This window comes from Gorilla gorilla, chromosome 8 (genome assembly GCF_029281585.2).
Source record: "Gorilla gorilla gorilla isolate KB3781 chromosome 8, NHGRI_mGorGor1-v2.1_pri, whole genome shotgun sequence".
Classification (NCBI taxonomy): domain Eukaryota; kingdom Metazoa; phylum Chordata; class Mammalia; order Primates; family Hominidae; genus Gorilla; species Gorilla gorilla.
Genome location: NC_073232.2, coordinates 115,926,656 through 115,953,757, shown reverse-complemented (window position 1 = coordinate 115,953,757; position 27,102 = coordinate 115,926,656). Strand labels below are relative to the sequence as shown.

Below are 27,102 nucleotides of genomic sequence, written 5' to 3'. Positions count from 1 at the left end.
AGAGGACTCCTGGCCAGATGGGGGAGGTGGGCAAGGAAACAGCAGTTTTAAAACAGTGTCACAAGTGCTGCACGGGGCTGGGGCCACACCATGTAGGGGTCTCTGAGCAAGGCACACAGACCTGCATGGCTGCTGAGCCTAATTTACTGAGCTTTCTAAATGGGTCAGCTGGGTGAAGAGGACAGTACCTGTGCAGAGGACATCTGTTCAGTGGTAGGAGCCACTGTCCCCATGGTGCCACGTCTTCCATGTGGGGCATCTCTTTCATAGCCCTGGAGCACCTACTGTGTGGTTCTGTTTCAGAGGAGCTATTGCAGATTGCTACTTGTTCAATAAAATTATTGAAGTTTAAAATGTTCTAATTAATATGTGTTGGCCCAGGAGCCACCTCCCTTTTCCTTATTGTTAGGAAGAGCCCAGCCGTTTCCTGGGAGACAGAGGAGGGCATGAATCTTGACTCCTTGTGATTCCAGGATCACTGTCCCGCAGCCAGGTTCCTGACACTAGGAGATGCACATGAAATATCCTCCATCAGGGAAGGAATCTCCCTCCAGTGAGAACTCCCGAGAGGCTGATGATTGACCAGGATTGACAGGACAGGGAAAGAGCAGCCCTTTCACATCCCAGGTCAAGACCAGTGAGGCCCAGAGAAGTGTCCCAACCTTCCCACGCTGGGAAAGGCAACCAGGGCCAGGGCTGAGCACTGAGCACCAGGCCTCCTTCCTGGCTTCTCCCCTCCCTGGAAGCTTAGCATTAGACAGAGCCGCCGAGCTGTGGTGCTGAAGGGTTACCTCGGGGCTCCCCAGAGAGCCGCACACTCCCGACCCTCTCATCTTCCAGGCCCTCTCAGCTGCAGCCTTCTGGGCATAGCTGGGTCACGTGAGAGCCAGATGTGGGGATTTCCCAAGCAGTGGTGTGTGCGTGCGCACTGCGTGCATGCACAGCTCTGTTTACGTGGCATCTCAGTGCTCAGGGGATTGGTCTGGACCCACGCAGAGGAGGGGAGGGATGGGGTAAGGAAAGGCTCAGGGGCTCCCAGCAAACACCATGGGAGGCTGCACCAAGCCCTGCTCCCCCCAGACATTACACATTAACGGGTTGTTCCTGCTCCAGCTCCTGTTTCCTGTAGCATCCATCCTGCCAGAGACTGTACTGGTTAGGGGTAATTTTTCTAAAAATCTCTTTGAAGGGCATTAAAGCAGATGCTGGGAGCCAACGCCCTTCAGGGTGTTCTGCAGGCTCGGAGGCCTGCACAGGAGCCACTGTGCCCAGCACAAGCCAGGCCTGTATGCCTGTATGTGGTTCCGGAGGCCAAGCCTGGACTAGAGAGGGCAGAGCCGTGGGCACCAAGAGGGTCCTGGGGCAGTGGGGTAGCCGGGCCTCAGTTTTCCATGAACCCTTGGGCTTGAAAGCAGTGAGTATTCATCTTTCCATCAGCCACTGAGGGTTAATTGGGCACCTCCTGCGTTCAAGGTGTTGTGGGGTGCTGACAGGGTTAAGGCCTTGGAGGAACTAAAGGTCTGATTGAAGAGACTCATAACAAATCTTTAATAAGCACCTACTATGCGCTATGCGCTTGCTAGGACTATAGCCCTAACCAGACATTTGGAGCCAGTGGGAACAGTCAGTGAACAAAGATCCTGCCCAGGGCATGATAAGGGAGACAGAAAACCTTGACAAGTGGGTGTCCTCAACCTCAGTCCTACCCCTGACCCCCCATCCCCACCCCTGTCTTGCACCAGTGGATGGCAGCGTCCAGCCAGATGTCCCTAAGGCTCCGTGAGCCCTACCCCAAAGATGGGTCCAGTTATACCTTCAAGGCCTCCAGGACTCAGCCCTGCCGTCTCCTCCCTCAGACCTTCCGGGACCCAGCCTGTCTCCCCAAACCTACATGACTCCTGAAGCAGACAGGAATGCTGGGGAGGGTGTCTGTGGTTGTGTGTCTGATGCTTTGAGACGGAGGGTGGAGAGTCAGATGGTCTCAACCAGGGGCCGTTGATGCTCCCGAAATAGTTGGCGGTTGATTCATTGATAATCGGATAGCAAGAGTCCAGTCTGGAGAGAAGGAGATATTCCACATTTTGTTGTCCGGGGAGGGGAATGTCTGTCCTGAGTCCATTGCTATTGACTCCATCACTCACTCGCGGCTCTCAGGGAGACTGAGCCAGGGAGGAGGCGGATTGCAAGACTGGGGGCTGGAGACCAGCGACTGCTGACTTCATCCCACTGCCCGGCCTCTCTGCTGCTCCTTCTCTGTGTGAACGCAAATACTGGCCTTGGCTCGGGCTTCTGGGGGAGCTGGTGGGTGGGGGAATTGGAGGGAGGATCTCCCAGTAAGTGGGGGAGGACCACCAAGGCAGGCCACCCCAGGGAGGGAGGTGGCTGGGATCCTGGAACTCAGAACAAACTTGAGTTTGTCTCTTCTCTGCACACAAATGCCCTGGGGTGGGGAGAGGTGAGAACCTGAGAACTGAGGGGGAGGCCGCCACCCAAGGGGCTGCCATGGGTTAGGCTCCCAGAGCTGCTGGGAGCAGAGAGGCTCTGAACCTGCCAGCCTCCCTGGCCAGCACCCCTCTGTCCACCCACCACCCACGGCACCTCTCACTAACCCAGCACCTGTCTTTAACCAGGAAGCTTCCGGTCTTCTCAGCAGGGTGGAGGGAGGTGACAGAACTACCTGCTACTCCGTGCCAGGGCAGCCCCCTCTAGGCAGCCGCAGTGCTCCTAGGGCATCCTTGGCTTCCCCATCCACACCCACTTAGGCTGGGCTGACCCTTCTGGCCCCAGGCTTGGCCTAGGCAGGCACCCTCGGACTTAGTCCCTAAGGGGCTGTGGAGGGTCTCCAGGCCCAGCCCCCACTGCACCCCATCCCCCGCCTGAGCAGGGAAACTGCTCCTTGACTGCATAACCCAGGGCCAGAGGGTCAATAGTGCATTCCTACCCTGGGTTGGGCTGCCCCCACACGTGTTCTGGATTCCAGGGAATGAGGCAAGTCCTTTCTTGCTGCATTTACGAAAAGCAGCAGAAATAAAGAAAGCCTTGGCCAGTGGCCAGGGAGGATCAGAAAATGACATCGCCCATGAGGACCCTTTGTTCCCAATTTCTGGCCAGCCTGCCTGGGCTTAAGTCTGATGCCATCACTTCTTGCTGTAGGGCCTTGGGAAAGAACCTTAACTTTTCTTTTCTTTTTTTTTCCCCCCGAGACGGAGTTTCGCTCTTGTTGCCCAGGCTGGAGTGCAATGGTGCGATCTCAGCTCACTGCAACCTCCGCCTCCCGGATTCAAGCAATTCTCCTGCCTCAGCCTCCCAAGTAGCTGAGATTACAGGCATGCACTACTACGCCTGGCTAATTTTATGTTTAGTAGAGATGGGGTTTCAACATGTTGGACAGGCTGGTCTCGAACTCCTGACCTCAGATGATCCACCCACCTCAGCCTCCCAAAGTGCTGAGATTACAGGCGTGAGCCACCGCACAAGGCCAGAGCCTTAACTTTTCTGTGCCTCACTTCCTCATCTGTAAATTACAGACTGTTGTGAAGATTAAACAAGAAAATGCTCATAAATGTTTAGCACAGCACCTAGCATGAATGTTAAGTAAGTGGAAACTGGTATAATTATTCTAGCTCCAGCCCTACTACTTATTTGCTGTGTGATCTTAGGCAAGTCTCTTCTCCTCTCTGGTTCTGAGTCCCTAAATAGTCCTTCCAGCCTGTGGGGTACCACCAAGAAGCCAAAGATGTAGCAGAGAGAGGGGACCTGGAGACAAACAATGGCCTGGCTTTCCATTTGGGATTTGCTTTCTGTCTTTAAGAAGATATCCATCAGAAATTCAGCTCTACTAGATTTCTTCTTGAGTACTTCTGTTTATTTAGCTCAGTGGCCCCAAACCCTCAGGCCTTGGGCATAGCTAGCTACATAATTTGCAGGATCCACTGCAAAATGAAAATGAAGACTCTCTCATTCATAAATTATTGATGAAACCCCTGACAGAAGAGTATTAAATCGGCTGCAGGGACCCTTCTAAACCTGGGACCCTAGGCCACTGCCCAGATCACACCTCCACGAAGCCAGCTCTGCCTTGGAGGCTCTGAGTGTAGGAGCAGGCCTGGGGTCCGAGCTGCTGCAATAACAGCATTCACCCCTCGCCCTCCAGTGCAAGGGCACTCTTTTTTCATGCCATGGGTATCTCTGACCAGCTGGCTGCTGCTTATCCTGGAACAAGCTTTTGTAGAGTTGCCCACGTCAGAAGCAGCTCACACACTAAACAACTGCCCCCTGGACCAGACTTCCACCCAGGTGTGCTTGGATTGGAAGTCATACCTGAACTATTTGTTTTCTGTCATCCTAATTGGTGTTTGTTTTTGTTTTTTTTTGTTTTGTTTTATTTTGTTTTGTTTGTTTGTTTGTTTTTAAGAGACAGAGCCTTGCTCTGTTGTCCAGGCTGGAGTGCGGTGGCGTGATCTCAGCTCACTGCAACCTCCACTTCCCAGGTTCAAGCAATTTTCCTGCCTCAGCCTCCTGAGTAGCTGGGATTACAGGCATACACCACCACGCCTGGCTAATTTTTGTATTTTTAGTAGAGACGGGGTTTCACCATGTTGGCCAGGCTGGTCTCAAACTCCTGACCTCCTGATCTGCCTGCCTTAGCCTCCCAAAGCACTAGGATTACAGGCGTGAGCCACTGCGCCCAGCCCGGTGCCATGTTTTTTAAGACTTTTTAAGAATTACGAATTGGCCATCCGTGTTTTTCCCAGATGACATTCACGTGGCTTTCACTGTTACGCCTCAGTTTCTGCTTCTCTGAGCATGACAACCTGTTTCAGGTCCTCTAAAGTGAGTATCACATAGGCCAAACTACTTTGTAAAGGACCGATAACCCTGTTGGGCTGTCGTAAAGATTTGAGTTGCTGTGTGCCTATACAGTAGTGCCTACCACAAGGAAGTGCCCTGTTCATGGCAACAATGACAATTACTGTTACTACTGAATAATAGGGCTAGCATCTCTTAGGCCCTAATTATTTGATGGCCTGAAAGTGGTGGCCGAATTTCCTGGTTTCCTAACCAGAAAGGAAAAGAAACGTGGAGTCTGCAGGAAACCTAAGAAATCTAGCCCTGTACAAAGTTTAGTTGTATGGGAGAGGAAAGGCTTAAACTGCAGCAGTTATTTAGAAACCAGTTCAAAACTGCAATGAGGTAAGAACAGTATTCCCAAAGACAGAGAGGGCTTGAGTGCTCCAGTGTGTAGAGATACTGAAGGATGGAAGGGCATGGAGAAGACAGGGAGGTGTTCATTCCATCGGGCCCCCGGCCTGTCACCCCTCCCCTGCCCAGAGCCCAGGGTGGGGATGTGGAAAGAAACTGACAAGGCTAGTGACCCTGCCCTGGTCCCCTGAGCCTGTGGTTCTCTTTCATTCTCCATGGAGTTTTCGCTGTTGGCTGTACTCATTCCGGTCTCTCCCACCTGGGCTCATGGCCCACTCTGGATTTATTAGTTTGGATGGATGGAACTTGCTTTACACCAGGGAAGCATTCCTGGAAACATGGTTTCAGACTAGATTTGGATAAATTCAACCCAATTCTCACTGCTCTGGAGTTACTCAAGGTTAAAAGAAGCCTTACTACGAATCTATAAGTGCCCTTTTAAAAATTATTTTATACTTACTTACTTATTTTGAGACAGGGTCTCACTCTGTTGCTCAGGCTGGATTGCAGTGGCGTGATCACGCCTCACTGCAGCCTCGACCTCCCTGGGCTCAAGCAATCCTCCCACTTCAGCCTCCAGAGTAGCTGGGACCACAGGTAGGCACCATCACGCCTGGCTAGATTTTTATTTTTTGTAGAGATGGGGTCTCACTATGTTGCCCAGGCTGGTCTCCAACTCCTGGGCTCAAGCAATCCTCCCACAGTGGTCTCCCAAAGTGCTGGGATTACAGACGCGAGCCACCATGCCCAGCCTTTATTATTATTATTTTTAAGACCAGTCGAGTGCAGCAGTGAGATGGGGAGAAAGAGTGGAAGAAGTTTGACGTGTAATTCACTGGGAACAGTTGAGATACTCACCATCTTCAGAGCAGCCAAGGACCCTCTCCTAACCTAGGCCTATCCAGTTGTTCCTATGAAGTCCTTGGATGTATGTGTGCTGGATGGGGTGGGTTGTCCTTAAAGTCAGGGGCACCTGCAGTGTTGTTCTTTGGTTTCTCAGCATCACCTGGGCCTGTCAAGAATCAGGTTCAGCATCTAAGTGCCTTTGGGTCCCTGTATTTGGCCGGAATCTCCAGGCCCCTGGTTTTCTCCTGGCTTGGCTTCTTGCTGGTATTGCGAGCAATGCCAGGAGGGACAGCCATGGCAGGGACATGAGCACTATGGGCTGTGTGAGGGAGGGACATGGCATACCTGCCATTTCCCAGGAACCTACTGCTTTTGCTTTCAGCTTTGTCCCTACCACTTACTCCTCTTTGTGTCCAGAGGACTAATTCCCAGCCCTCCAAAACCTTTCCCAGGCATTAGGCCATTTCAGTCTTAACCCTGCAAAGAAGGCAGGGCAGGTGTTTTTTCCCCGTTTACAGAAGAAGGAACAGATGTTCGGAGATTTCCTAGCTATCCCAGAGTCAGCGAGCTAAGTGGCAAAGCCAGCACAAGAACCAAGGTTGCTTTTATTCTTGCTCCAGATCTCTGCCCTCTGTGCCTCCTTAATCATCTGCTATTTTGGACTTGGGTTGCCTCAATTGAGCCTGCATTCAAGTGGTTTTTCCAGGAAGGACAGTCCGTTTCTCTGGAAAGATTCATTTCCGCTGTGGTCCCCTTGTGTTATGGAGACTACCAGTTTTCTGCTGGGAAGGTCTAGAACGTCAGACAACTGCCTCAGGCAGGCCATCAGACAGGAGCAATAGGCCCAAATGCTTAACTGTACAGATGTGAGCACTGAGGCCCGGAGTATTTATTTATTTATTTAGACAGAGTCTCACTCTGTCGCCCAGGCTGGAGTGCAGTGGCACGATCTTGGTTCACTGCACCTTCTGCCTCCCGGGTTAAAGCGATTCTCATGCCTCAGCCTTCCGAGTAGCTGGGATTACAGGTGCTCACCACCATGCCCGGCTAATTTTTGTATTTTCAGTAGAGACGGAGTTTCGCCATGTTGGCCAGGCTGGTCTCGAACTCCTAACCTCCAGTGATCCACCCACCTTGGCCTCCAAAGTGCTGGGATTACAGGGTGAGCCACCACCCAGCTGAAGCCCAGAGTCTTTAAGCCACTTGCCCAAGGCCACACAGTGTGTTCTCAGCAAGAGCCAGGGTGCAGGTTTCCAGTCTGATGCCCTTTACTTTCTCGCAGGCTGGTGACCCTGCTCTGTAGGCCCCTTGGTTCTGGGTCACCAGAGGAGATGAAGGCAGGGACAGGGGGAAGGCAGGAAGCAGTTGGTTCGTGTCAGTCACAGCTGCTCACTTGGCTGCGCCCCCTGCCCCCCCACCCCCACCCCACTGCTCCTTCACCCCTGTCCCTCTGTCTCTCCAACTCCCCGTCTTCCCAGCCCTTAGCCAACAGCCTTGTCTGCCTCCTGGCCGGAGGGCCAGGGTTTGTGAGCCAGGGGCTCTCCTCTGTTCATTGTAATGAGGGAGAAGGGGTCCTTCCCACCCCTCGAGAGCTTGCTAGGGTGGGCTAGAGAGAAGGGGGAGGGACTTTGAGTGGGAGCAGCAGAACTGGATTAATTCTGCAGGTCAGGGGACTGGGAAATAAATCATATTTTAGACAGAGGTTTCTTTTTAAAAAGACAGGCTTACTTCTGGTCTGCTTCCCATTTTCCTTTACGGAGAGATACGGGAAGGCCTGCTTATGGGGACTGAAGGGGACAGGCATGAGCTCCGGTTGTCTGCTCACAGGCCATGTCCGGCCCCCTTTTGGTTTTATAAATAAAGTTTTATTGGAACACAGCCCACTCATTCTTTTATGTATTGCCTGTGGCTGCTTTTGTACTATAAGAATAGAGTTGAGTAGTCTCAACAGAGACCATCTGGCCCCCAAAGCCTACAATGTTTATTCTCTGGCCCTTTGCAAGCACCTGTCCAGCAAAGCAGGTCTTCTTGGGTTCTCCAGGCCCAGGCAAAACAGCTTTCCTTGGCTCACTGAAAGAGGTTAGTGCTTCTCAGGTCTCCTTATGAAGAACCCAAAAGGAACCCAAAGTAGACAAAGTGGTCAAGCAAACTGAAGTGGAGAGTGGCATGGAGAGAGGGCCAGATGGGGCTGGGATGGGCCTGGTGCTAGGCCTGTTCAGGAGCATTTCAGGGCCTTGCAGCAGGCAGCCCACTTGGCCACATCTCTGGGATGCAGCAGCAGGCAGTTGAAACTTCAGCAAGATGTGGGCACCAGGCAGCAACACCCACATTCTGAACCCAGACCTCCTTGGCCATACCAGCTTAAATCCTTGTGGAGGCCCTTGGTGTGTCTACCTTGTCTCAGCCCTACCAGGGCTTGAAAGCTGGGCCAGCATTGCTCCTGCTCCCCAAGGAGGCTGCTGACTGCTGAACCTGGGGAGGGGCTGTAACCTCAGATTTTGCCCTATTTGTCTCTGGGTGAGGTCCCCTGGAGTCCCTCTACCTTCCATTCCAGATAACCCAGTGTCTGAGAGTGACTGTGGGGCAGTATCTCTAACAGGGTGCCAGCTTTTTCTTGGTGCATCCAGTATTGAACACTGTCTAGTTCTTGTCCTTGCAGGCCGGGGGCATGATTTTCTGGGTGTCCCCAGAGCTGAATGAACCCAGGGAGGCAGGCTTATGCTAACCACGTTCATGGGAGTTACTGCCAGTGGTGGCTAACCATTATCAAGCACTGACTATGTAGTAGGCACTGTACTGGGCACTATTACATATTATGTAATTTAACTCTCACAGCAACCCAGAAGGTAAGTATATCACATCATCCAGATTTTTACAAGTTCAGGAACAGGCTCAGAGAGGGTAAGTCACTTCTTCAAAGGAGCAGAGCCTATATTTGAACCCAGGCAGTCAGACCCCAAAGGCCTTGCTAGACCGCTCCACCAAAGCCCCACTCTGCTAATTTACAATGAGAACCAGAAGGGGACAGGCTTTCTAGTTCTACACTGGGAGCCAACCTGCAATTGGAAGGTGGCTTGCTGAGTGAGGGGAAGAGTCAGGTGCTTTAAATAGAGAGCAGCATCAAGCTCTGATTAGCTGAGGTGTGTGTCCCTGCAAGAGATGGACACTGCTGTACTAGCTGTGTGACCTTAGGCAAGTTACTTAACCTCTCTGGTTCAGCTTCTTCATCTGCAAAATGGAGGGGATAATAGTACTCATCGTTGTAGGTTTGTTGGGAAAAATACCACTTACTATATGCAAAGTGCTCAGCAGGATGCTTGGCAAAGGGGAAATGCTGTATAAGTGTTTGCTGCTGTTTATCAGTACTCTCTGAATGGGTCAGGCTGCTCTCCTGGCAAGCGCCTGGTGGGCAGTGCGAGGGTTTGTCTCTCAGACCTGCAATTCAGCGTTGCCTTTTAATTGTCCCCACTGCAGCCAGTGCTCTGCTCCTTTGGAGGTGATGAGCAGCCCAGCAGAGAAAGCAGCAGCCTGGGGATGCCACCAGACCTGGTTCCATGTCTGAGAGTCCTCCCCGGTAAAATGGGGCTAAACATGCCTACCCACTTGATGGGGTTGCCATGGGGACTAAATGAGTCACTGTAGTTCGACTGCGTCAATGCTTTTGACATGGTGGCCCTCTTCTCTTCTATTCTAGAAATACGCAAACCATTGATTAGACCAAGAGCTTTCTGCCTCATTCAGATGTTAATGGTATCACATCTCAATCATAAGTTCTTTATGCTCCTTTGATTTTGCTCCTTCCTCTTGGCAGGAGGACAACTCTAAATCCCGTTTCACAGGTGAGGAAACTGAGGCCCAGATTGGACACCACTGTCTGAGCCTGGAGTAGAGCCCTCATCTCTTCTGGTCACTCAAGGTCCCTGTCCTTCTGCATTGGGGTTGGGGAGCAAGACTCCCTAAAACGATGCTCCCTCTGCTCTGCTGGGGCCGATCTGTCTTCCTCAGTGGGTGGGGCTGCAGTAAGGGCTGGATGACACATCAGGGTCTAGTGGGTGTAGTGCCCCCAGGCCTAGAGATGGGTCCTGGGTGCTCCAACCCTGACATTTGAGGTTCTGGGTCCAGGCCACTGAGCCCGCTGGCCTTTGAGGATCCTTGCAACCATCAGGCCCCGTGGGACCCAGCCACCCACATGGCCAGAAAGGAAGGGTCAGGCTGCCTTGTACAGGGCTGTGATAACCACGGGCCCCGTTCCAGGGAGGATCGTGTGGGATTCTCTGTGCTCCGAAGGAGTCCTGCGTTTCGGCGGACACCTCATTTTCCCTGTCCCAGCCAGCTGTGTCCCAGCGCCTCTGTAATCACACGGGCCCACGCCCAACAGCCAGCCCAGGGCCAGGAAATCACTCTCCTCCCTCCTCCGCCTTCCGCCCGCGGCTGGCCGAGCGCGGCGCCTGCAGCCACTCACTGTGGACCTCCTGCCTGCCTAACCGTTCTCTCTCTGGTTCTCCTCTCCTGCTGCCGCTTGCTCTCGGGGACTCGGAAGTGTGGCTGTCCAGCTGGGCTGAGTCGCCCAAGAAGGACGTGACAGGTACTGCCCAGCGTGCATGCATGTGTGTTAGCATGTGTGTTCCAGGCCCGTGTGCGCGGGAGCCGGTGCCTGCAGGCCCTGCGCATGCTTCCCTGTGATGTGCAGCAGCTGTTTGCCAGCATGGCAGGGGGTCTGCCACTTGCTGTGCCCTCTGCCTCCCCGGTCAGATGTGAACATGGGGCCCTTTGCTGAGTGACGACCACGTAGCTCAGCGTGTAAGCATGTGTGCTCTGGACCCAGGATGTGTGGGTTTGAATTCCAGCTCTGCTACGTCCTGGCCGTGCTGCCTTGGGTGGGGTGTGTAACCTCCCTAAGGGGAAGCCATCCCACCTCGTGGGGAGCCTGGCACACAGAAAGTGCTCAGGCAGTGGTGGGGCTTTCGCCATCTTCAGCCTTATCTCAATTGGCCGTCTCAGTGAGAGAGCCCAGCCAAAGATGGTTCATCTCACTTTAGGCAGGTAAACTGAGGCAGAGAGCTAGTGGGCCCTGACACCCCACCCTCATTTCCAGTGATCTCACTGGGGAGCTGCAGATTTGGGGCAGGGGGTGGGGCAGTTCTGTGACTGTGACTGAGGGTGGGTCACAGCCCCCATGCCCAGCAATCCAGAGCTTGGCCTGCCTGGCTGAGATGGCCCTCAGGGACTAGGGCCTTGGCCTGTGTCTGGGAGGAGCTGGGCAGGGGTCAGGGACTTGCCTTCAACCTTTGGTCTTATGGGACCATGGCAGAGAATCCCGGACAGCAGGGTTCTCAGCTCCTGGATGGAGATGGTCAGAGGAGGGATGGAATTTCCAGAAGGGTCTTCTATGGGACCCCTCCATTTTTGAGACTGTTACACACCCTGACCCTCTAGCCCCAAACCTGAGAGCAGAGGTTCAGGCTGGGGGAATAGGGGACAAAGCAGAAGGGTGGGAGCTGAGTGGGGTGGTGGGGCTGGGCCAGCCCCAGTGTTTAGAGCCCAAAGCCCAGCCCCTACTGCTGCAGCTGTGGGCGGGGAATGGGAGGTAAACGTGTTGGGAGGAGTCCAGAGGAGAAGAGAAGGCAGTGGGTCGGAGGGCGTTGCAATCTCCCTCTGGAGTTTCCTGTGACGAGGGCCTGGGCCTGAGCTAATCACTGGGCTCCTGTCCCTTTTTCCCCTCTCCACACGCCAGTGAGCCAGAGCCCACTTGGCCCACAGCAATACATTTTATTCACCAAACGTATAGCGGAGGGGCCAGCAGTCCCAGTCCAGCCTGGGAGGAACCAGTTATAAGGGGCTAGAGGGACTTTTGTAGGATGCCCGGGGTTGGGGAGTCGTGGGGAGCCTGGGGTGGAGGCCAGCACAGGGCCTTACTAGCTCTGTGACCCTGGGGAGGACACTTAACCACGTCTCAAGATGATCCCGGCTGTTTGGAGTGAGAGGCCCAGGGGAGGCAGTGTGGGCTGGGGGAAAACCCAGCCAGACTGCGAGTCCAGGGCCAGAGTCTCTCTGGGCCTTGGTTTCTCCATCTGGAGTGTTGGAGGGTTCTTTGAGATATGAGACAGGAAACTCAGAGGTAACGGCTGATGTTGGAGATCCTTATAGATCAGGGGCCTCAGGTTGCTTAGCCTGGCATCCCCCCAGAGTAGGCCCAGGGGGCTCTGAGCTGCCTCTCAATCCAGCTGGAAAGTACCCGTTACCTGCTGAAGGTAGGGTCTGGGAGGGGCATGTTGCAGGGACACAGCCCCAGGCCTCCCTTCCCCACCCTTCTCCTGGCACCTGCAGCCCTGGCACCGAGCTGCCTGCTGGTGAGCCCACGAAGGAACCAACACCTTTGCTGCTCCTCAGATCTCCCATTCCCTCCACTTGCTTTAAAATGACCATCTAGGATTTCCATAGGACTTGAAGCCCCATCACTTCATTCCGTGCTCAGAACAATTCCCATGAGGTAGGAACTGCTATTGTTCCTGTTTCCAGATGACACTAAAGCTCAAGAGAGGTTACGTGTCCTCCCCAGGATCTCAGAGCTAGTAACGACAAAGCAGGACTGGACCTCAGACCTTTGGACTCTAATTCTAAGCATTTCCATCATGAATTTCAGGTAATTACTATGTCCCATGTCATGTCCTAAGGCACCAGTCCTGGAGTGTCGAGAGACTCTTGTCCAAGGCACATGCTTTGGTTGGGGAGCAATGCCCAACATAAAGTCCAGGAGGGAACAGAAAAGAGGGAACAAGAGTGATCAGGAGCCTCCTGGAGGACAGAGATGCTTGGGGAGAATTGGGAAACTGGGATTGGTAGAGAGAAGGGAAAGCATTCCAGCAGCGGGCAGCAGCTAGAGCACAGACTTGGAAAGTAAGAAGCTGCATGGAGCAGTGGTGTTGGGTGTTGGCGCCTAGTGGGTGCTCGATACATGTGTTGAATCATGAATGATGTATTGAATGGTGGTGTGGGGGACGGGGATCAAGGAACTTGGGGAGCTCAGATTGGCAAGAAAGACTGGGCTTGAATTTGTCCTTTACAGGCAAGAGGGAGCCGTGGAAGGCGTTGGAGCATGGGACTGACTTGGCAAAAGCCCAGTTGAGAAGTTTAAGTTGGCAGCCAGGGTTCCATCCAGGTGGTAGTTGAAGGAATGCAGATGTGAGGCAAGGGTGGGGCAGGGGTCCAGGGGACCCCTGGGACCCCAGCAGGTCCAGCCAGGGGCTCTGTAATAAAGCACAAGGGTCCATCTCTGGATGAGACTCATGCAAAGGCCCCTTCCAACCCAGGAGAGGCTCTGCTGTCTAGAATAGGTACACCCCTTCTCCATGCTCCTGCCAAGCACTCCTCATCTAAAGACACCAGGCTCCCTCCACTGCCCCCTCCCCACTCAGGCAGACTCCTCCAGCCCTTAGTTCTGCAGGCCTTGGCTGGGAGGGGATCCAGAGTGGCCTCTGTGGGATGACATCACCGCCCACTGCCTGCCTGGCCTGCAAGTGGTTTCTCATCTGGATACCTGCTCGCAGCTCCCGCCCGCCCGGCTGCCCTGGCCAGGGAACACCCTAAGAGGCAGCTGCCAGAGGGAAGAGCTGGGAGCCTGCCTGTGCAAGGGGAGGGAAGGGCAGCCAGAAGGACAGAGTGTCCATGTGTCCATCCCACAGCCTTTGGAGCAGCTCCTGAGAGGGGCCATAGCCTGTCTGTGCTTTCCAATGCCTAGAGAATATTTCCTTAACTTTTCTACCTGTGTCCCAGAGAGTCAGCCTTCAGGAAGGTCAGGCCAATTTTCCAGGAAGGTGGTGGGGGGAAGGGGTGTGGGGGTGTGGATTTAGCTCTGCTTTGAAACCCTGCCTCAGATTTTCTTGGCTTGGATTAAAATGAGCTGATGTCTGTCCACTCCCCAGCACCTCCTGCTCGTCCTCCAAGCATCTTCTGGCCGCAAAGCTGGGGCTTCTTTCTCCTCCTTACCTCAGTTTCCCCATCTCCCCTTTCTCCCTTCGAGTTTGGCTCATTTTCCCATATTCCCATATCGGAGTCAAGGTATTCATATTGACACCACAAACCAATGAGTCCCTCTGTTCATCTTTCTGCCAGTTCACGCGTTTCACTGGTTCATTTCACACTTATTGAGTGCCTGCCACCTAACAGGCACTGTGGTCTGGTCAGTAGAGGTGGCAAGAGTCAACTAGAAACCCATACTCTAGGCCAGGCGTGGTGGCTTATGCCTATAATCCCAGCACTTTGGGAGGCCAAGGCGGGCAGATCACTTAAGGTCAGGAGTTCAAGGCCAGCCTAGCCAACATGGTGAAACTCCATCTCTACTAAAAATACAAAAAAAAATTTAGCCAGGTATGGTGGTGGGCATCTGTAATCCCAGCTACTTGGGAGGCTGAGGCTGGAGAATTGCTTGAACCTGGGGGGCGGAGGTTGCAGTGAGCCGAGATTGTGCCATTGCACTCCAACCTGGGCGACAGAGCAAGACTCCATCTCAAAAAAAAAAAAAAAAAGAGAGAAAGAAACCCATACTCTAGTCTTTATTAAGCAGCAGCTGTGTCCCAGGTATCTGGGATGTAATGGGCCCTTCCCTAGGGACCAGGCGCCGGTGGCCCATTATAGGCCACATACAGTGCGGAAGTTAAGATCATAGGCAGTGGTGTCAGGTGGGCTTGGGTTCAATCCCAGCTGTGTGACCTTAGGGAATTCACTTACCCTCATGAGGCTTGCTTTGCCCATGCGTGAAACGGGGCCAACACAGGACCTACTGCACGGAGTTGCTCTGAGGATTGGACGAGGCAGCTCGATGCTGTTGGATGCCTCCAAGTCAGCACTGATGAAGGCTTGCTGTCACTATTGCTATGATCTGGCCATACTCAGGCCTTGCGGGCTCTCTAACCTGCCACAGAACTCTCTATTCTTGTTTGTTGCTGGAGCCTTTCTTTCCCACTCTTCTCATCCAGTGCCCCCACACTGGGAAAGGAGGCCCCATTTCTCGTAGGGCAGGGATGGCCCTTTATGTGCCGGGTGCACTTAAGAAGTGCTGTTGGCCACAGAGGCTCCAGGCATGGAACAGGCACTGCTGTCCCCCTAGGGGCACAGTGGGAGGTAGTCTGTCAGCGCAGCACCCGGCGCTGCCTCTGCCCAGCTGGCAGGGGCAGGCACAGAAGCTGGCATGCCTAAGTACAGAGGCGGGGCAGGCCCTGCTGCCCGGCTGTTGGTTGCATTTCTGCCTGAAATACAATCCCGGCTTTAGCAGGGCTGCTCGGGACTGTGCACGTGCGAATGTATGTGGCACACTCAGCTGTGCAGGGTCCCTTCTGCTTCTCCAAAGGGCTGAGATGGGCCTGCAGGGCCCACACCTCATGGGAGAAAACTGCCGGGGGCAGTGGGTTTCTTTCCCTGGAAGGAGGCCTCCCCTTGGGATTTCCTAGAGTTCTGTGGCCATTGCCGTCTGCCCTAGGTTGGAGGGAACCTCCCCCGACAGAAGGACCCAAAGATCTAAGTAGTGTTTCTTGCACCTGGGTGCACACAAGCACCATAGGGACACAGAAGGGATGTCCAAAAACTACTCATGCCTGAGTCCCAGACCAAAGAAACCTGTCTCTCTGGAGCCCAGCATCAGTACTTTTAAAAAGCTCCCTGGGTGATTCTGTGCTTCCAAGTTGAGGATTACTGTGCTAGAAGAACCAGACTGATGGAAACAAATCAGAGGCAGTTATTCTGCAATGGAAAGACAGATGGGCTTGGGCCTGAACAAAATCATACTGAATGAATGTGATGCTCTTCATAGCAGCTGTGGGAGCTAGAGTCGTCTCTTGCCTGCTCTAGAGGGGCCTCTGGTTAGTCTTCTGTGAAATGGAAGATAAGGGGGATGATGTGGGCATGAAATGGGGTGGTTAATGTGCCTGGCACATCACATTTGCCAAGTCAAACTCATGCGTGTGGGGAATGTGGCTATAGGCTGAGGCACCAAGGGGGCTGTGTGGAACTTGGAGACCCTCAGCAATTTTTGTAGCCAGGCTAGTGACATGAAGCCCCCTAGCCTTCAAGGAGATTGGCAGACATATAGTTTATGCCAGTCGCAGTGGCCTATGCCTATAATCCCAGCACTTTGAGAGAATGAGGCGGGGGGAGGATCACTTGAGCCCAGGAGTTCAAGACCAGCCTGGGCAACAAAGTGAGACCTCAGCTCTACAAAACATAAAAAAATTAGCTGGGTATGGTGGTGTGTGCCTTTGGTCCCAGCTACATGGGAGGCTGAGGTGGGAGGATTGCTTGAATCCAGGAGGTCAAGGCTGCAGTAAGCCATGATTGCACCACTGCATTCCAGCCTGGGCAACAAAGAGAGACCCTGTCTCAAAAAAAAAAAAGTATACTAGGAATTCCCTTTGGGCTGGGGGTGGTCTGAGAAGGCTTCCTGTAGGAGGTGACTAGTCCATCTCTGGCTAGTGGATCCTTTTCACTCCTAGCTAAAAGCACATCATATTTTAAGTGTCTTACCCCCCTCCCCGCCCCACCGCCAATAATGGTGATGGGAAGAGTTGAAGTGCAGAGGTTTAAGCAGCATCCAGTGCCACTCAGCTGGGAAGCTAAAAGGGCACCCAGCCTGTCTGCCTTCATGCCTGGTGCCTGCTTAGCAAATGTCGTGCTGGTCCAGTGGCTGAGGAGGACAGAGAAGCTGCTTGCTCCTGGGAGTCCACCTGCCCTCCCTCTGCTGCACCCAGCTTTTGACCCCTCAAGCCCCTCAAACTGCCGGGGCCTGACCACAAGCCCCGGCACTGAAAGGCAGAGAGAAACTGAGTCAGTCTCTGCAGCCAGAGGGCCCTCTCTGGAAGCAGGGCTGGGGGCAGGCCCGAGGCTGGTCCGACTGTACCCGGCCTGGGCTAGGTGGCAGCGCCTGGGTGAGCCCAAGGGGCAGGAACGGAGCGAACTTGAGGAAAAGTTGGCGGGGGGCGGGCTGGGCTCGCCAGCCGCTGGCGCGGGGACTTTCTTCTTGGGTTTCAAGTAAACAGTCTAGGCCTCCTCCCCCTCCCCGGCCTCCACCCCCGGCTCCTCATTCGACGGGTCTCATGTGTTTCTATTTAAGGGTTGCGAGTAAACCCCAGTGATTGGCGGCCTCAAACCCTCTTGACTCCTCGCCTGGGCCTGGGCCGTGGAGAAGCTCTCTCCCGCTCTCTCCTCTCCCTCTCCCGCCCGAGGGAGCAGGGCTGCCTTTTCTCTCGGGTTTGCAGGGGTTGGGGGCAGAGGCTGGAGCCTCCTGCTTGCCTTTCCTTTGCCTCTGGCCTCAGCCCTCATGGGCCGCCCACCCGCTGGCTCCCTGCCCTCCCCGATGCCCCTGCCGGCCCGAGAGGGAGGCCGGAGAGACCCCGTCGGCCCCAGGCCTCCCCGCAGGCTCCCTCATGCTGGGCTGTGACTAACTCATCGCAGCACAAGGCTTCTTTCTGAGCTTCCTTGGCCTCCGCCTCTGTTCTGCCTCTCTCTTTCCTCCTCCTCCTGCCCGTCCCCTCCCCGGCCCCCTGGCTCCCCATGTCCCCCGGACCCTGCGGTGCAGCGGGCCGGTCTGGGGCCTTGCTATATGGCCTGTCCTTGGCGCCCTGTGAGCTGCGAGCCCCGGCTGCGGGCTGCCCCTGGGAGCGGCGCTGGCGACAGAGCAGCCACCCCCGAGGAGGCCGATGGACAGGGGGCGCCCCGGCCGCGGGGCCATGGCTGGCCGCTGGCTCACCGCGTGCTTTCTGCCCTCGCCAGGTGCCGACGCCACCGCCGAGCCCATGATCCTGGAACAGTACGTGGTGGTGTCCAACTATAAGAAGCAGGAGAACTCGGAGCTGAGCCTCCAGGCCGGGGAGGTGGTGGATGTCATCGAGAAGAACGAGAGCGGTGAGTGCCCTGGCCAATGGCCGTCCACTGGGGTTCCGGTCTGGCCCCCGGGCCGAGCTGGTTTTTGTTCCTCCCTCCTCCCCCACCGCTGCAGCTATACGTTATTTCCATCTGGCAGAGAGAGGGCCGAGGCGGCTGAAGTTTCCCCCTGTTGGTTTGGGCTGCAGGCCAGCAGTTTGCCTGGTGGTGGAAGAATGTCTCCTTGCTCGGGGTAATTAACCAGCCTGTGTTAATGCACGTTTCAGGCACAGCGCGGGAATAAACGGCCAGCCCTGCTGGGGTCCCCGTACCCTTGGAGGCCCGTGGGGCAGGGTGCTCTCAGCTCAGGGATGCCCAACAACAACCACGTTCTGAGCCAGGGTCCAGGCAGGGGCAGGACAGCCCAGCCAGCTGGTGGGGAAGGCAGGCCCTGCTGTCACCATGGGGTCCAGGGTCCCCGGGTCGCTGGAGAGTTGTCTGTGGAAGGGCCAGGCCTGTGGGCGTTGGTTGGGGTCTGGTTGGGGATCTGACTGCCCCCTGCCGAGCTGGAGGCCCCAGGACCTGGAAAGCAAGCGCAGTGAGGGGGATGCAGCCAGGCCTGGGCCAGGCAAGGTCCCGCACTGACAGGGGCCGTACTGACAGCTGCCCGGGGCAGCTGGTTCTCAGGGTGCCACAGAGGGGGCAAAGGTACCTTGGTGTCCCTGGCAGCAGGAGTCATGGCAGGTGAAGAGCGGAGAGCCCAAGCCCGTCAGTCCAGGCCTGTTCGGCCCCCAACAGGGCCAGGGCTGGGACTCGAGCCCAGGACATCCATCAGCCCACAGCCTCCCAGGGCTTGCATGGGTTTCTGGGGTGTTTTGTTTCAGTTTCGGTTTGCTGCAGGGAAGGCCCCTGTGCTCAGAGCCTCTCTGAGTGGTGTTTGGTGGATACTTCCAGAGGGGAGGAGCCTGTTCTCCTCTCCTAGTCCCACTCTATGCCTTGCCAGTGTTTAAACCCGGAAAGGAAAGGCAAAGCATAGGACGGCAGTGCCTGTTCCGTAGAGACAGGAACCGAGACACAGGGAGGTTGCGGGGAAGGGAGTCTCCTGAGATCCAAAGCAGAACCCTGTGCCTCCTGGTGGCCAGGAGCTGTGGAGATGCTGAGGAAATCCCAGTGGGCCTCCTGGGGGATGTGGGTGCAGGCTCCTGCCACCAGTGGCTCCAGAGAACAGGGCTGTGATATGCGTATAGGGTCTGACTTGTGGCCCTCCTGCTCTGAGGTCTTCGAAGTGCCTGCTCCCCTCTCAGGTCAGACTGTGTCTGCCCTTGTGCCTGGAGTCATCACCAAGGTGGTCAGCAGTGACAGTCCTCCCTGGCAGAGCCATGTCCCTGCTGTGAGGCCTCAACCTTTCATCCCAGGTGCCCACACTGGGCTCCTCCCTGGGCAGCTTTGTCCTCAGCTTTTGTCATGCTCATGGTGCCATGTCCCTGCCCCCAAAGGAAGCTAGCAATGTCATGGGGGTCTGGCTCTGGAAACCCCCAGTACCTGAAGACCCAAAGCAATGGATCTCTAATGGTGACATGGGAGACCTCAGGCGAGGGAGATGTTTGTTGTAGAGCTTGCATCAGGAAAGGTGGTTGGTTCTTCTCAGAACTTCTGGCTAGGGAAGTTCCGAGCGAACCAATGGTTCTTCCACCATGCCTGCCTGTCACACCATAGCCGTTTAACCCTTGAGCAGCAGGAGGTAGTGAGCCCCCATGTCTTTGGGGGCCGCCAGCCACTGGCCAGGATGGCTGAAGATGAGAGCACACAAGAGGAAGTCATCCTGCTGGAAGACTCCAGGATTCCCAGGGCACGTGCGCCCTCTCCCCTCCTATCCCATCTACAGGACCCTGGGACACTGGAGTCCTAGGATTGGGGGAAGGAGCCTTGACAAAGGGGGAGACGCCTGCTCTCCTGAGGAGCTGCTGATGGCTGTTAGAGGTGGCCCAGGCACCCCAGCTCCCCACGGCCACCCGTGGCCAGAGCAGGCCAGTCTGGCACGCAGACCGTGTGAGGGAGCTGCTGTTCTTAGAAGCCGCATTCTACCTGCCACTGCCTGCTGGGGGGCTTCACGTCCCTTAACTTCTCTGGGCTTCAGTTATTCCTTCCATAAAATGGAGATGACCTTGTGGCTGGTTGGAAGCAGGGGCTGGAGCAAATGACCTCCCTGAGCTCTCTCTCAGGTCTGAACTCCAAGGCTGGGAAACTTGGTGGGACTCAAGGTGTCGGGTAGAAAGAGCTTCCCTGAACATGGCTTTTCTACTTCTGGGAGTTTCGTATCTTTACCGTTGGTGGAGACAGCTGCTCAGCTGCAGATATTTGCACAGGACCTGCAGTGCTGTGCCTACCTATTCAAACCCGTCTGTTGCTATCTACTAGGAGGCCTGGAGTATACATCCAGCCTAACCAGAGAAATGAAGTGGGTGGAGGGGAGAAAGGAAGAGGGCCGAGCTGCAGATCTCTGGGATGGTCGCTTCCCAGTTCAGGGAAGCTGGAGGCCTGACGGTGGGGGAGAGGAGGCGTCTTGTGCATCCTGAAGGAGTGGTGAGTGAGGCTTTTGAACTCAGGAACAAAGACCCAATTGTGAAGCCTTTGACCTTGGGACACAGTGGGTGTGTTGAGGCATTTCCATTTGCAGTGTTGGGCAATGGCCCCAGCCAGCACCATCCCCACCTCCCTGGGCCTTGCCTTGCCCACAGGGTGCCAGGACTCTGCCTGTGTCCCCTCTCACTTGGCTGGGAGTGCCTCAAGTAGAGTGTCCACAAGGGGACCCAGCCACCTCTGGCTCTGCCTGCTCATCAGAGCCCCTCTGTGCTCTCATTGGTCTGAAGAGAGATGTGCATGGAAGGTGATTCTGAGTCAGTAAACACCAGGTGGCAGGCCATATGCTTCACATACATCATTCTAATGGGATATCATGGAACAACACCATGCAGTAGAAGGCAGTTTAACCAATTTGTGGCTGAAGTAATAGGCTAAGAGGCTAAGTAATTGCCTTAGAGTCCAAGAGCTAAGATCTCTCCCCTCAACAGAGGCCATGCAGGGAGGCTGAGAATGGGCCCATCCCAGGTGGGAAGGGTAGAAGTCCAAGTTGGCAATGCTGTAGGTTGAGGCGAGATGCAGGCTGGGTGAGATGGCTGTAGAGCTCCCTGGAACATCTATGGGGAAGGTTGCCTCTGCATCCCTCCTTCCAACTAGTGGGAATTCATGTTGTTCATTGATCCATTGAACTTAGGGACAGGAAACAGCTGAGAGGGTCTGAGGAAGGTGATGTGTACCTAGGACTGAGGACAAACCTGTTCCACAGAACAGGAGTCAAACCCAAAGTGAGACTTGAATAGCTTTAAGGAAAGCATTTGTGATCAACCAGTGGGCCTAGGGCCAGACTAGAAGAGGACTCTTTTTCTCCATTGATATACAGGGACACATAGAGCAGGAAGATTCATAGCTTTGGTAGCTTTGCCACCCAGCAAGCCATACCAGGGCATGCAGCCGCCATTGTTACTTTGTCTTTGGAAACCCCTCTACCCTTGACATAAGCAAAAGTGCATAAGGCGCCTCCTCTTTAGGACATTCATTTGCCTCAAATACTGCATTGGCTTCCCTCTCCAGCAGGCATAATTTCTGGCAGCGTGGTGACATCAGGGTCCTGGTCACTCTGATTTGTGTGTTGAGCAAAGCTGCATCCAACTTCCTAGGATTGTTTCCTTCTTAGGACTGCAGGCCAGGGGAAGAAGTGGGGAGATGAGTCAACAAAATTTTTCCTGCCTCACCTTTCTTCTCTGAGTCTTTGCTTACTTCCTGGCACCAGGCATGATACATTGGGAGTTCTTATACTTCCATGGAAGCAAGAAATTTTGAGCTCCTGGTCCATCATTTTTTTTACAAGTGAGAAAACCAAACCTTGGGAAGAATTTGAGAATTTTTACTCCCCTCTAGGGTCAATGCTTTAGTCCCAGTTGAGTTGTGAGCGGAGAACAGAAATTCACTCAGACTTTCTCAAGAGACTGTTGAAGCAATAAAGGAAAATCTCACCAAACCCAGGGGTGAGAAGTAAATCAGCCTTAGGAGGCTGGAACTGGGAACCAAAAGTCAGCACGAGCCAAAGCAGCTTCTCTGTCTCTCTTACTTACCATGTGGATTTTTTTTTTTTTTTTTTTTTTTTTTTTGAGATGGAGTTTCACTCTTGTTGCCCAGGCTGGAGTGCAGTGGCATGATCTCGGCTCACTGCAACCTCCACCTCCTGGGTCAAGCAATTCTCCTGCCTTAGCCTCCCAAGTAGTTGGGATTACAGGCACCTGCTACCACGGCTGACTAATTTTTGTATTTTTAGTAGAGACAGGGTTTTACTGTGTTGGCCAGGCTGGTCTCAAACTCCTTACCTCAGGTGATCCACCTGCCTCGGCCTACCAAAGTGCTGGGATCACAGGCATGAGCCACCGCGCCCAGCTACCATGCAGATTTAAAGTACAGCTATGCTCTTCTAACTGTAGACCAGCCTGCCTTCTCCTCTCATCCGACCATGACAGCAGCTTGTTTGAGTGGCGTTGGTTTCTCAGGACCAGACTTGCATGACTTTTCAGTTGAGATCTCTCCCAACAACTGAGTTTGACCTCTGGTCCTCTGAGTTCAGAATTCGAAGTTTGAATCTGATTGTTTTCTCACCAGCAGTGGATTGGCAAACGTTAGATCGGGTGTCCAGCCCTGGTCCAATAAGCTGTGTCCTGGAGAACCATCACAGAGTATAAACATGGTTACCTAACCAACCTCTTCAGCAGAGGCTGTTGGTGGGCAGGTTTTAAAGAAAAGTTACCCAAAAACATGGTGGCTCCAGCCATTTTGCTTGTTCAGTACCTGTGCATGTGGTGGAGAGGGTGAAGAATCCAGAATTCCAGTACGGGGTTTAAGATCTAAGTCTATACTGTGTGATATAAGTAGAAATCAATTTGTTTTCTGATGGTTAAGAGGGGCTAGTGATACATACTACATGGGCTTTCTGTAAGGATGAAGTATACTGTATGTAGGAGTGGTTCATTTATTCACTCGTTTATTTCACCATTCTTGAATACTTTGTGCTAATTGTGTATACATCCATGAGGTACCTGCCTTATGGAGCTTAGAGTCTAATTGATGTGCTCATTCTGGTAGACTGTATTGTGAGCCTGGGATAGCCTTACAGACTTTGCTTGCTTTTTTTTTTTTTTTTAGACAGGGTCTTACTCTGTCACCCAGGCTGGAGTGCAGTAGTGCAATCTCGGCTCACTGCAACCTCTGTCTCCCAGGATTAAGTGATTCTCCTGCGTCAGCCTCCTGAGTAACTGGGATTACAGGCGTGCACCACCATGCCTGCCTGATCTTTGTGTTTTCAGTAGAGATGGGGTTTTACCAAGTTGGTCAAGCTGGTCTTGAACTCCTGGCCTCAAATGATCCACCTACCTCGGCCTCCCAAAGTGCTGGGATTACAGGTGTGAGCCATCGTGCCCAGCCTGCATTGTCTTAAACGGATTTTATGTGTATCTTCTACATCTTGCTTAGATTCTGTGCTTACTATGTAACCACCTGATTACTATTATAATTCAGACTTCCACATTCGCCTGCTCCTAGAAAAGAAGTGTCCCAACAAAGATAGGCTAGGCTGTTTCTAGAAGGGCAGGTTTATTGTAGTCTGCATTGCGGAAAACTGAACTAACATGCTTATTTCTGCAACAGTCTTTTAAGAGTTTGGCTCCGGTGAACCAGACTCCATTTAGATGTGGTGCCACAGAGGTGGTGCCTGGCCCCACGAGGTCCTGTCCCAGCCATCAGAAAGCCTTGTGCACTGACAGCCCTTCTCTTCAGAGTGCAGCCTGTGTGTGTGTTCTTGCTATATCAGGCTAATCAGCAGAGTCCCTTGTGGCCCAAGACGATCTCCAGTGTGCAGCTGTTACCTACTTCACAGAGCTGGCTGGAGGGGAAAGGGCCTGGGAGCATAAAGCCAGGAGCAGAGGCAGGCATGCTAGCCCAGTCTTGGGCCCTTCCACTCAGCTTTATTCACTCCAGGATCAAGATTATGTTGAGAAGGAGATTGCAGGATAGCCTAGCAGTTAGGAACATGGGCTTCGTGTTAGAGAAGGCTGCTTTTCATCTTGATTTGGTTACTTCCTGTGGTAATCCTGGGGAAGTTTCTTGGGTCCTCTCAGCATCAGTTTCCTTACCTGTAAAATGGGGATAATTGTACCCACAGCTATAGGGTTGGTATATGCTAATTCTAAAGGAATTCAGGGCCAGGAATGGTGGCTTATGCCTGTAATCCCAAAACTTTGGGAGGTTGAGGTGGGAGGGTAACTTGAGGCCAGGAGTTCAAGTCCAGCCCGGGCAACATAGTGAGGCCCTGTCTCTACAAATAATAATAATAATAATAATAATAAAGACAAAAGAAAGTTAGTGCTTCATGCAGGGCCTGACACACAGTGGGTGCTCAATAAGTGACAGCCGCTAGAAAGACCACTGATTGGGGCAGCTCTGCCACAGATCGACCCTGGGACCTGCAGGGGGCCAGTTTCTCTCTTGTGGCCTCGATTTCCCCCATCTGGTCATAGAACTGACTTGGTGGTATCTGAGGACTGTCACTCCTGAGGGTCTGTGAGGTGGCTATAGCGGCAGAGGGGTTTACTGTCAGGCAGTGAGGCCAGGACAACCCATTCTGGGGCCAGACTCACTCCCCTGGAGTTCTTGCTTGGGCAGTTATCGTTGTCCCAGCCTAATCAACAGAGTCCAGCAGGAAGAAGGGTTGGCAACAGAAGTCAGGGTCCCATTGGTGGCCTCATGGGATCGGGGGCTTTCATGACAACCCCACGCTGATGGTCCCTCAGTAGCCCTGTTGCATGGTGCAGAGCTGAAGTGTCAGGGGTGAAGACAAGCATAGTCGAGAAGGCTTCCTGGAGGCATTGAGCAGGGCTGGGAGAATGAAGGGATTAGACAGGCAGAGCGAGGAGTACAGGGCGTGGTGGGGCTGCAACTGCAAAGCAGGCATGCATCTATGTGCCCCAAGCAGAAGGAAAGTGGGAGCTGGGCAGTAGGAGGTGGGAGGGTGGGGCCTCGGGAAGCTGGTGAGCCGGAGAACTCCCTGAGAAGGGTGAGCCTTGAGGCAAGCCCTCTGGGCTGCGTGGGGAGGAGGGTGGCAGGCACAGGTGTGGCAGGGGCTGGGCAGCTCTGCAAATAGTGCTTTTTTCCAGCTGGATCCATGGTGCCTATTGTCAGGGAGGCATCCAAGGGCTTGTCAATGCCAAGTGCTGCCCGCCACCTGCGTGGAGCCAGCTGCCAGGCAGGCAGGTGGGGCAGTGAGCATGGGGGTGCTCCCTCCACCATGCTGTCACCCTGCCCAGGTTGGACAGGCCTAGTGTCCAGTTGCTGTGGCCTGACTCTGTGGACCTACTGGCTCTGTGGACCTCTCATGTCCCAAACTCCTCCAAGGCCATTTTCCTTGAATAGTTATTTCTCAGCAAAATATATGGGTTAGTGGTGGCCTCGGTGTGGCATGCAGCCCTGGAAATCCCACAGAAGTGCCAGAGTGACAACCACTGCTCACCCGAGTTGTAGCCTCAGGGCAATACCTGGCCGCCTTCCCTTTGGGGGACAAACAGGTTTCTACTGACTGAGCCCATGAGCATCTCCAAAATGTTATTTTTCCAAGTTTGAACACCAAGGGGCCTGTGAAGCCAGTCTTCCGATGGCTGGTCAGTCGGTCATCAGTAAATCTGTACGAGCTGACTAAGTGTCAGGCTGGGATCCAGAAGTGACAGAGGCCAACAAAGCCCTCATGGGGCTCAAATATTGTGAAGAGACATGTAACAAGTAAACCAAGGAAGTAATTCTAGGTGTTGACAAGTACAAGTCAGGAAACAAGCAGGCGCTGTGGAGAGGTCAGCAGCAGGGAGGGGGCAGGGGTGTGGTCAGGAAAGACACCATTGAGGTGTTGTTAAAGCTGGGGACAGGTGGGCCTTGGTGAATGCAGGGAACAGCAGAAGGCCCACTGGTTCTGGGAGGGCAGGAGTGAGCAAGGGCAGAGACGGGTGCCGGGCCCAGGAGTATTATTCTAGGTACAGCTGTCACTGCGTGCCTACTCAGAGCCCCGCAGCGGAGCTGACAGAGGTGACTTGCCTCCTCTGACTCAGGTGTACCTTTGCACAGGTGTCCTGTGAGTGGGCAGCCCTGGAGATCTTCTGCCTGCCCCCAACACACAGACACTGCCTTTGTCCTCAGTGGAAATGACAGGTCTCTCACCCCCCTCCCCGGCTGAAGTGCAGGGAAAAGATCACACCACACATTTTCTCCACTGTTACGTAACAGATTTCGGCAAAGTGTAAAGCAAACACTTTCTGGGGAGTATAATTTTTCAGGACCTTGGGGAATTTGGGTTGGGAAATTGCCCCTTCCTCATTCTCTCCCCAGCTTATCCTGTGGCCATGTGATATTACACCCTTCAGCAGTTGGGTTTTCTGTAATTGTTCCGGTGGGAGTGGGGGACGGCTGCCCTCGTCCCTCTCAGCATCTTTTCAGATTCCATAACCTCATCCTCTGGGTTTCCAGTGCTGACCTAGAATCCTGGCCTCATTGTGGGGGTGTAGCTGTGGTGACCCAGTTCACCCAGATGGCCTGCAAAGTCTGGGGGAGCCAGGGCTCAGCAGGGCTCCCCATCCTGGGAGCTGAGCTGTGGAATCCCAGGAAACTGACGGAAGCTTCTGGCTCATAGAACCCCCGAGTTCATTTCCCTCTGAAATATGCTGTGCATGATTATCATTGGTTTTGTTTCATCCAACTCTCTTAGCCCCAGCTCCACACTCCCCTTCTTAGCTGGGCATCTCTCAGGCTCCGGCTAAAGTTCGTTTGCCTCCCCTGAGTTTTTATTGGATCGGATTGTGGGGAAGTGGCCCAGGAGCACCATGGGAAATGAGCAAAGGCCAAACTCAGAGTAAGTTTGCCAAGGACTGTCCGTAAAGCAAGTGAACTGTGGGTGGGTTTTGAGACTGGTGTGCGATAGCAGATCCCTCTCTCTTGTGACCGGGCCCATTGGCAGTGCCACAGGTTGCCCTGGGATCCCCATGTCCTGGAAAGCTCTAAGGACAGTGGCCAGAAGCCTGCATGTTCTGTTCTTCCACACTCCTGCCAGGAGGGTTACTGGGGAGG

The 27,102-nt window shown here is 54.0% G+C and overlaps 1 protein-coding gene across 6 annotated transcripts in view; it reads left to right on the top strand.

Moving 5' to 3' along the window:
* The window catches only part of SH3PXD2A (SH3 and PX domains 2A), a 259,162-nt gene that overhangs the window by 176,498 nt on the left and 55,562 nt on the right, over window positions 1–27,102 (top strand). For 2 of the 6 annotated variants that reach the window (XM_004050045.5, XM_019034749.4), the window contains exons 7-8: window positions 10,589–10,633; window positions 17,809–17,940. In XM_004050045.5, coding sequence (XP_004050093.2) covers window positions 10,589–10,633; window positions 17,809–17,940 — 177 coding nt within the window. Of the gene's footprint in view, window positions 1–916; window positions 1,163–10,588; window positions 10,634–17,169; window positions 17,287–17,808; window positions 17,941–27,102 lie in introns of those variants that run through there. The other 4 variants (XM_055352883.2, XM_055352884.2, XM_063710472.1 and 1 more) reach the window with 3 other exon arrangements.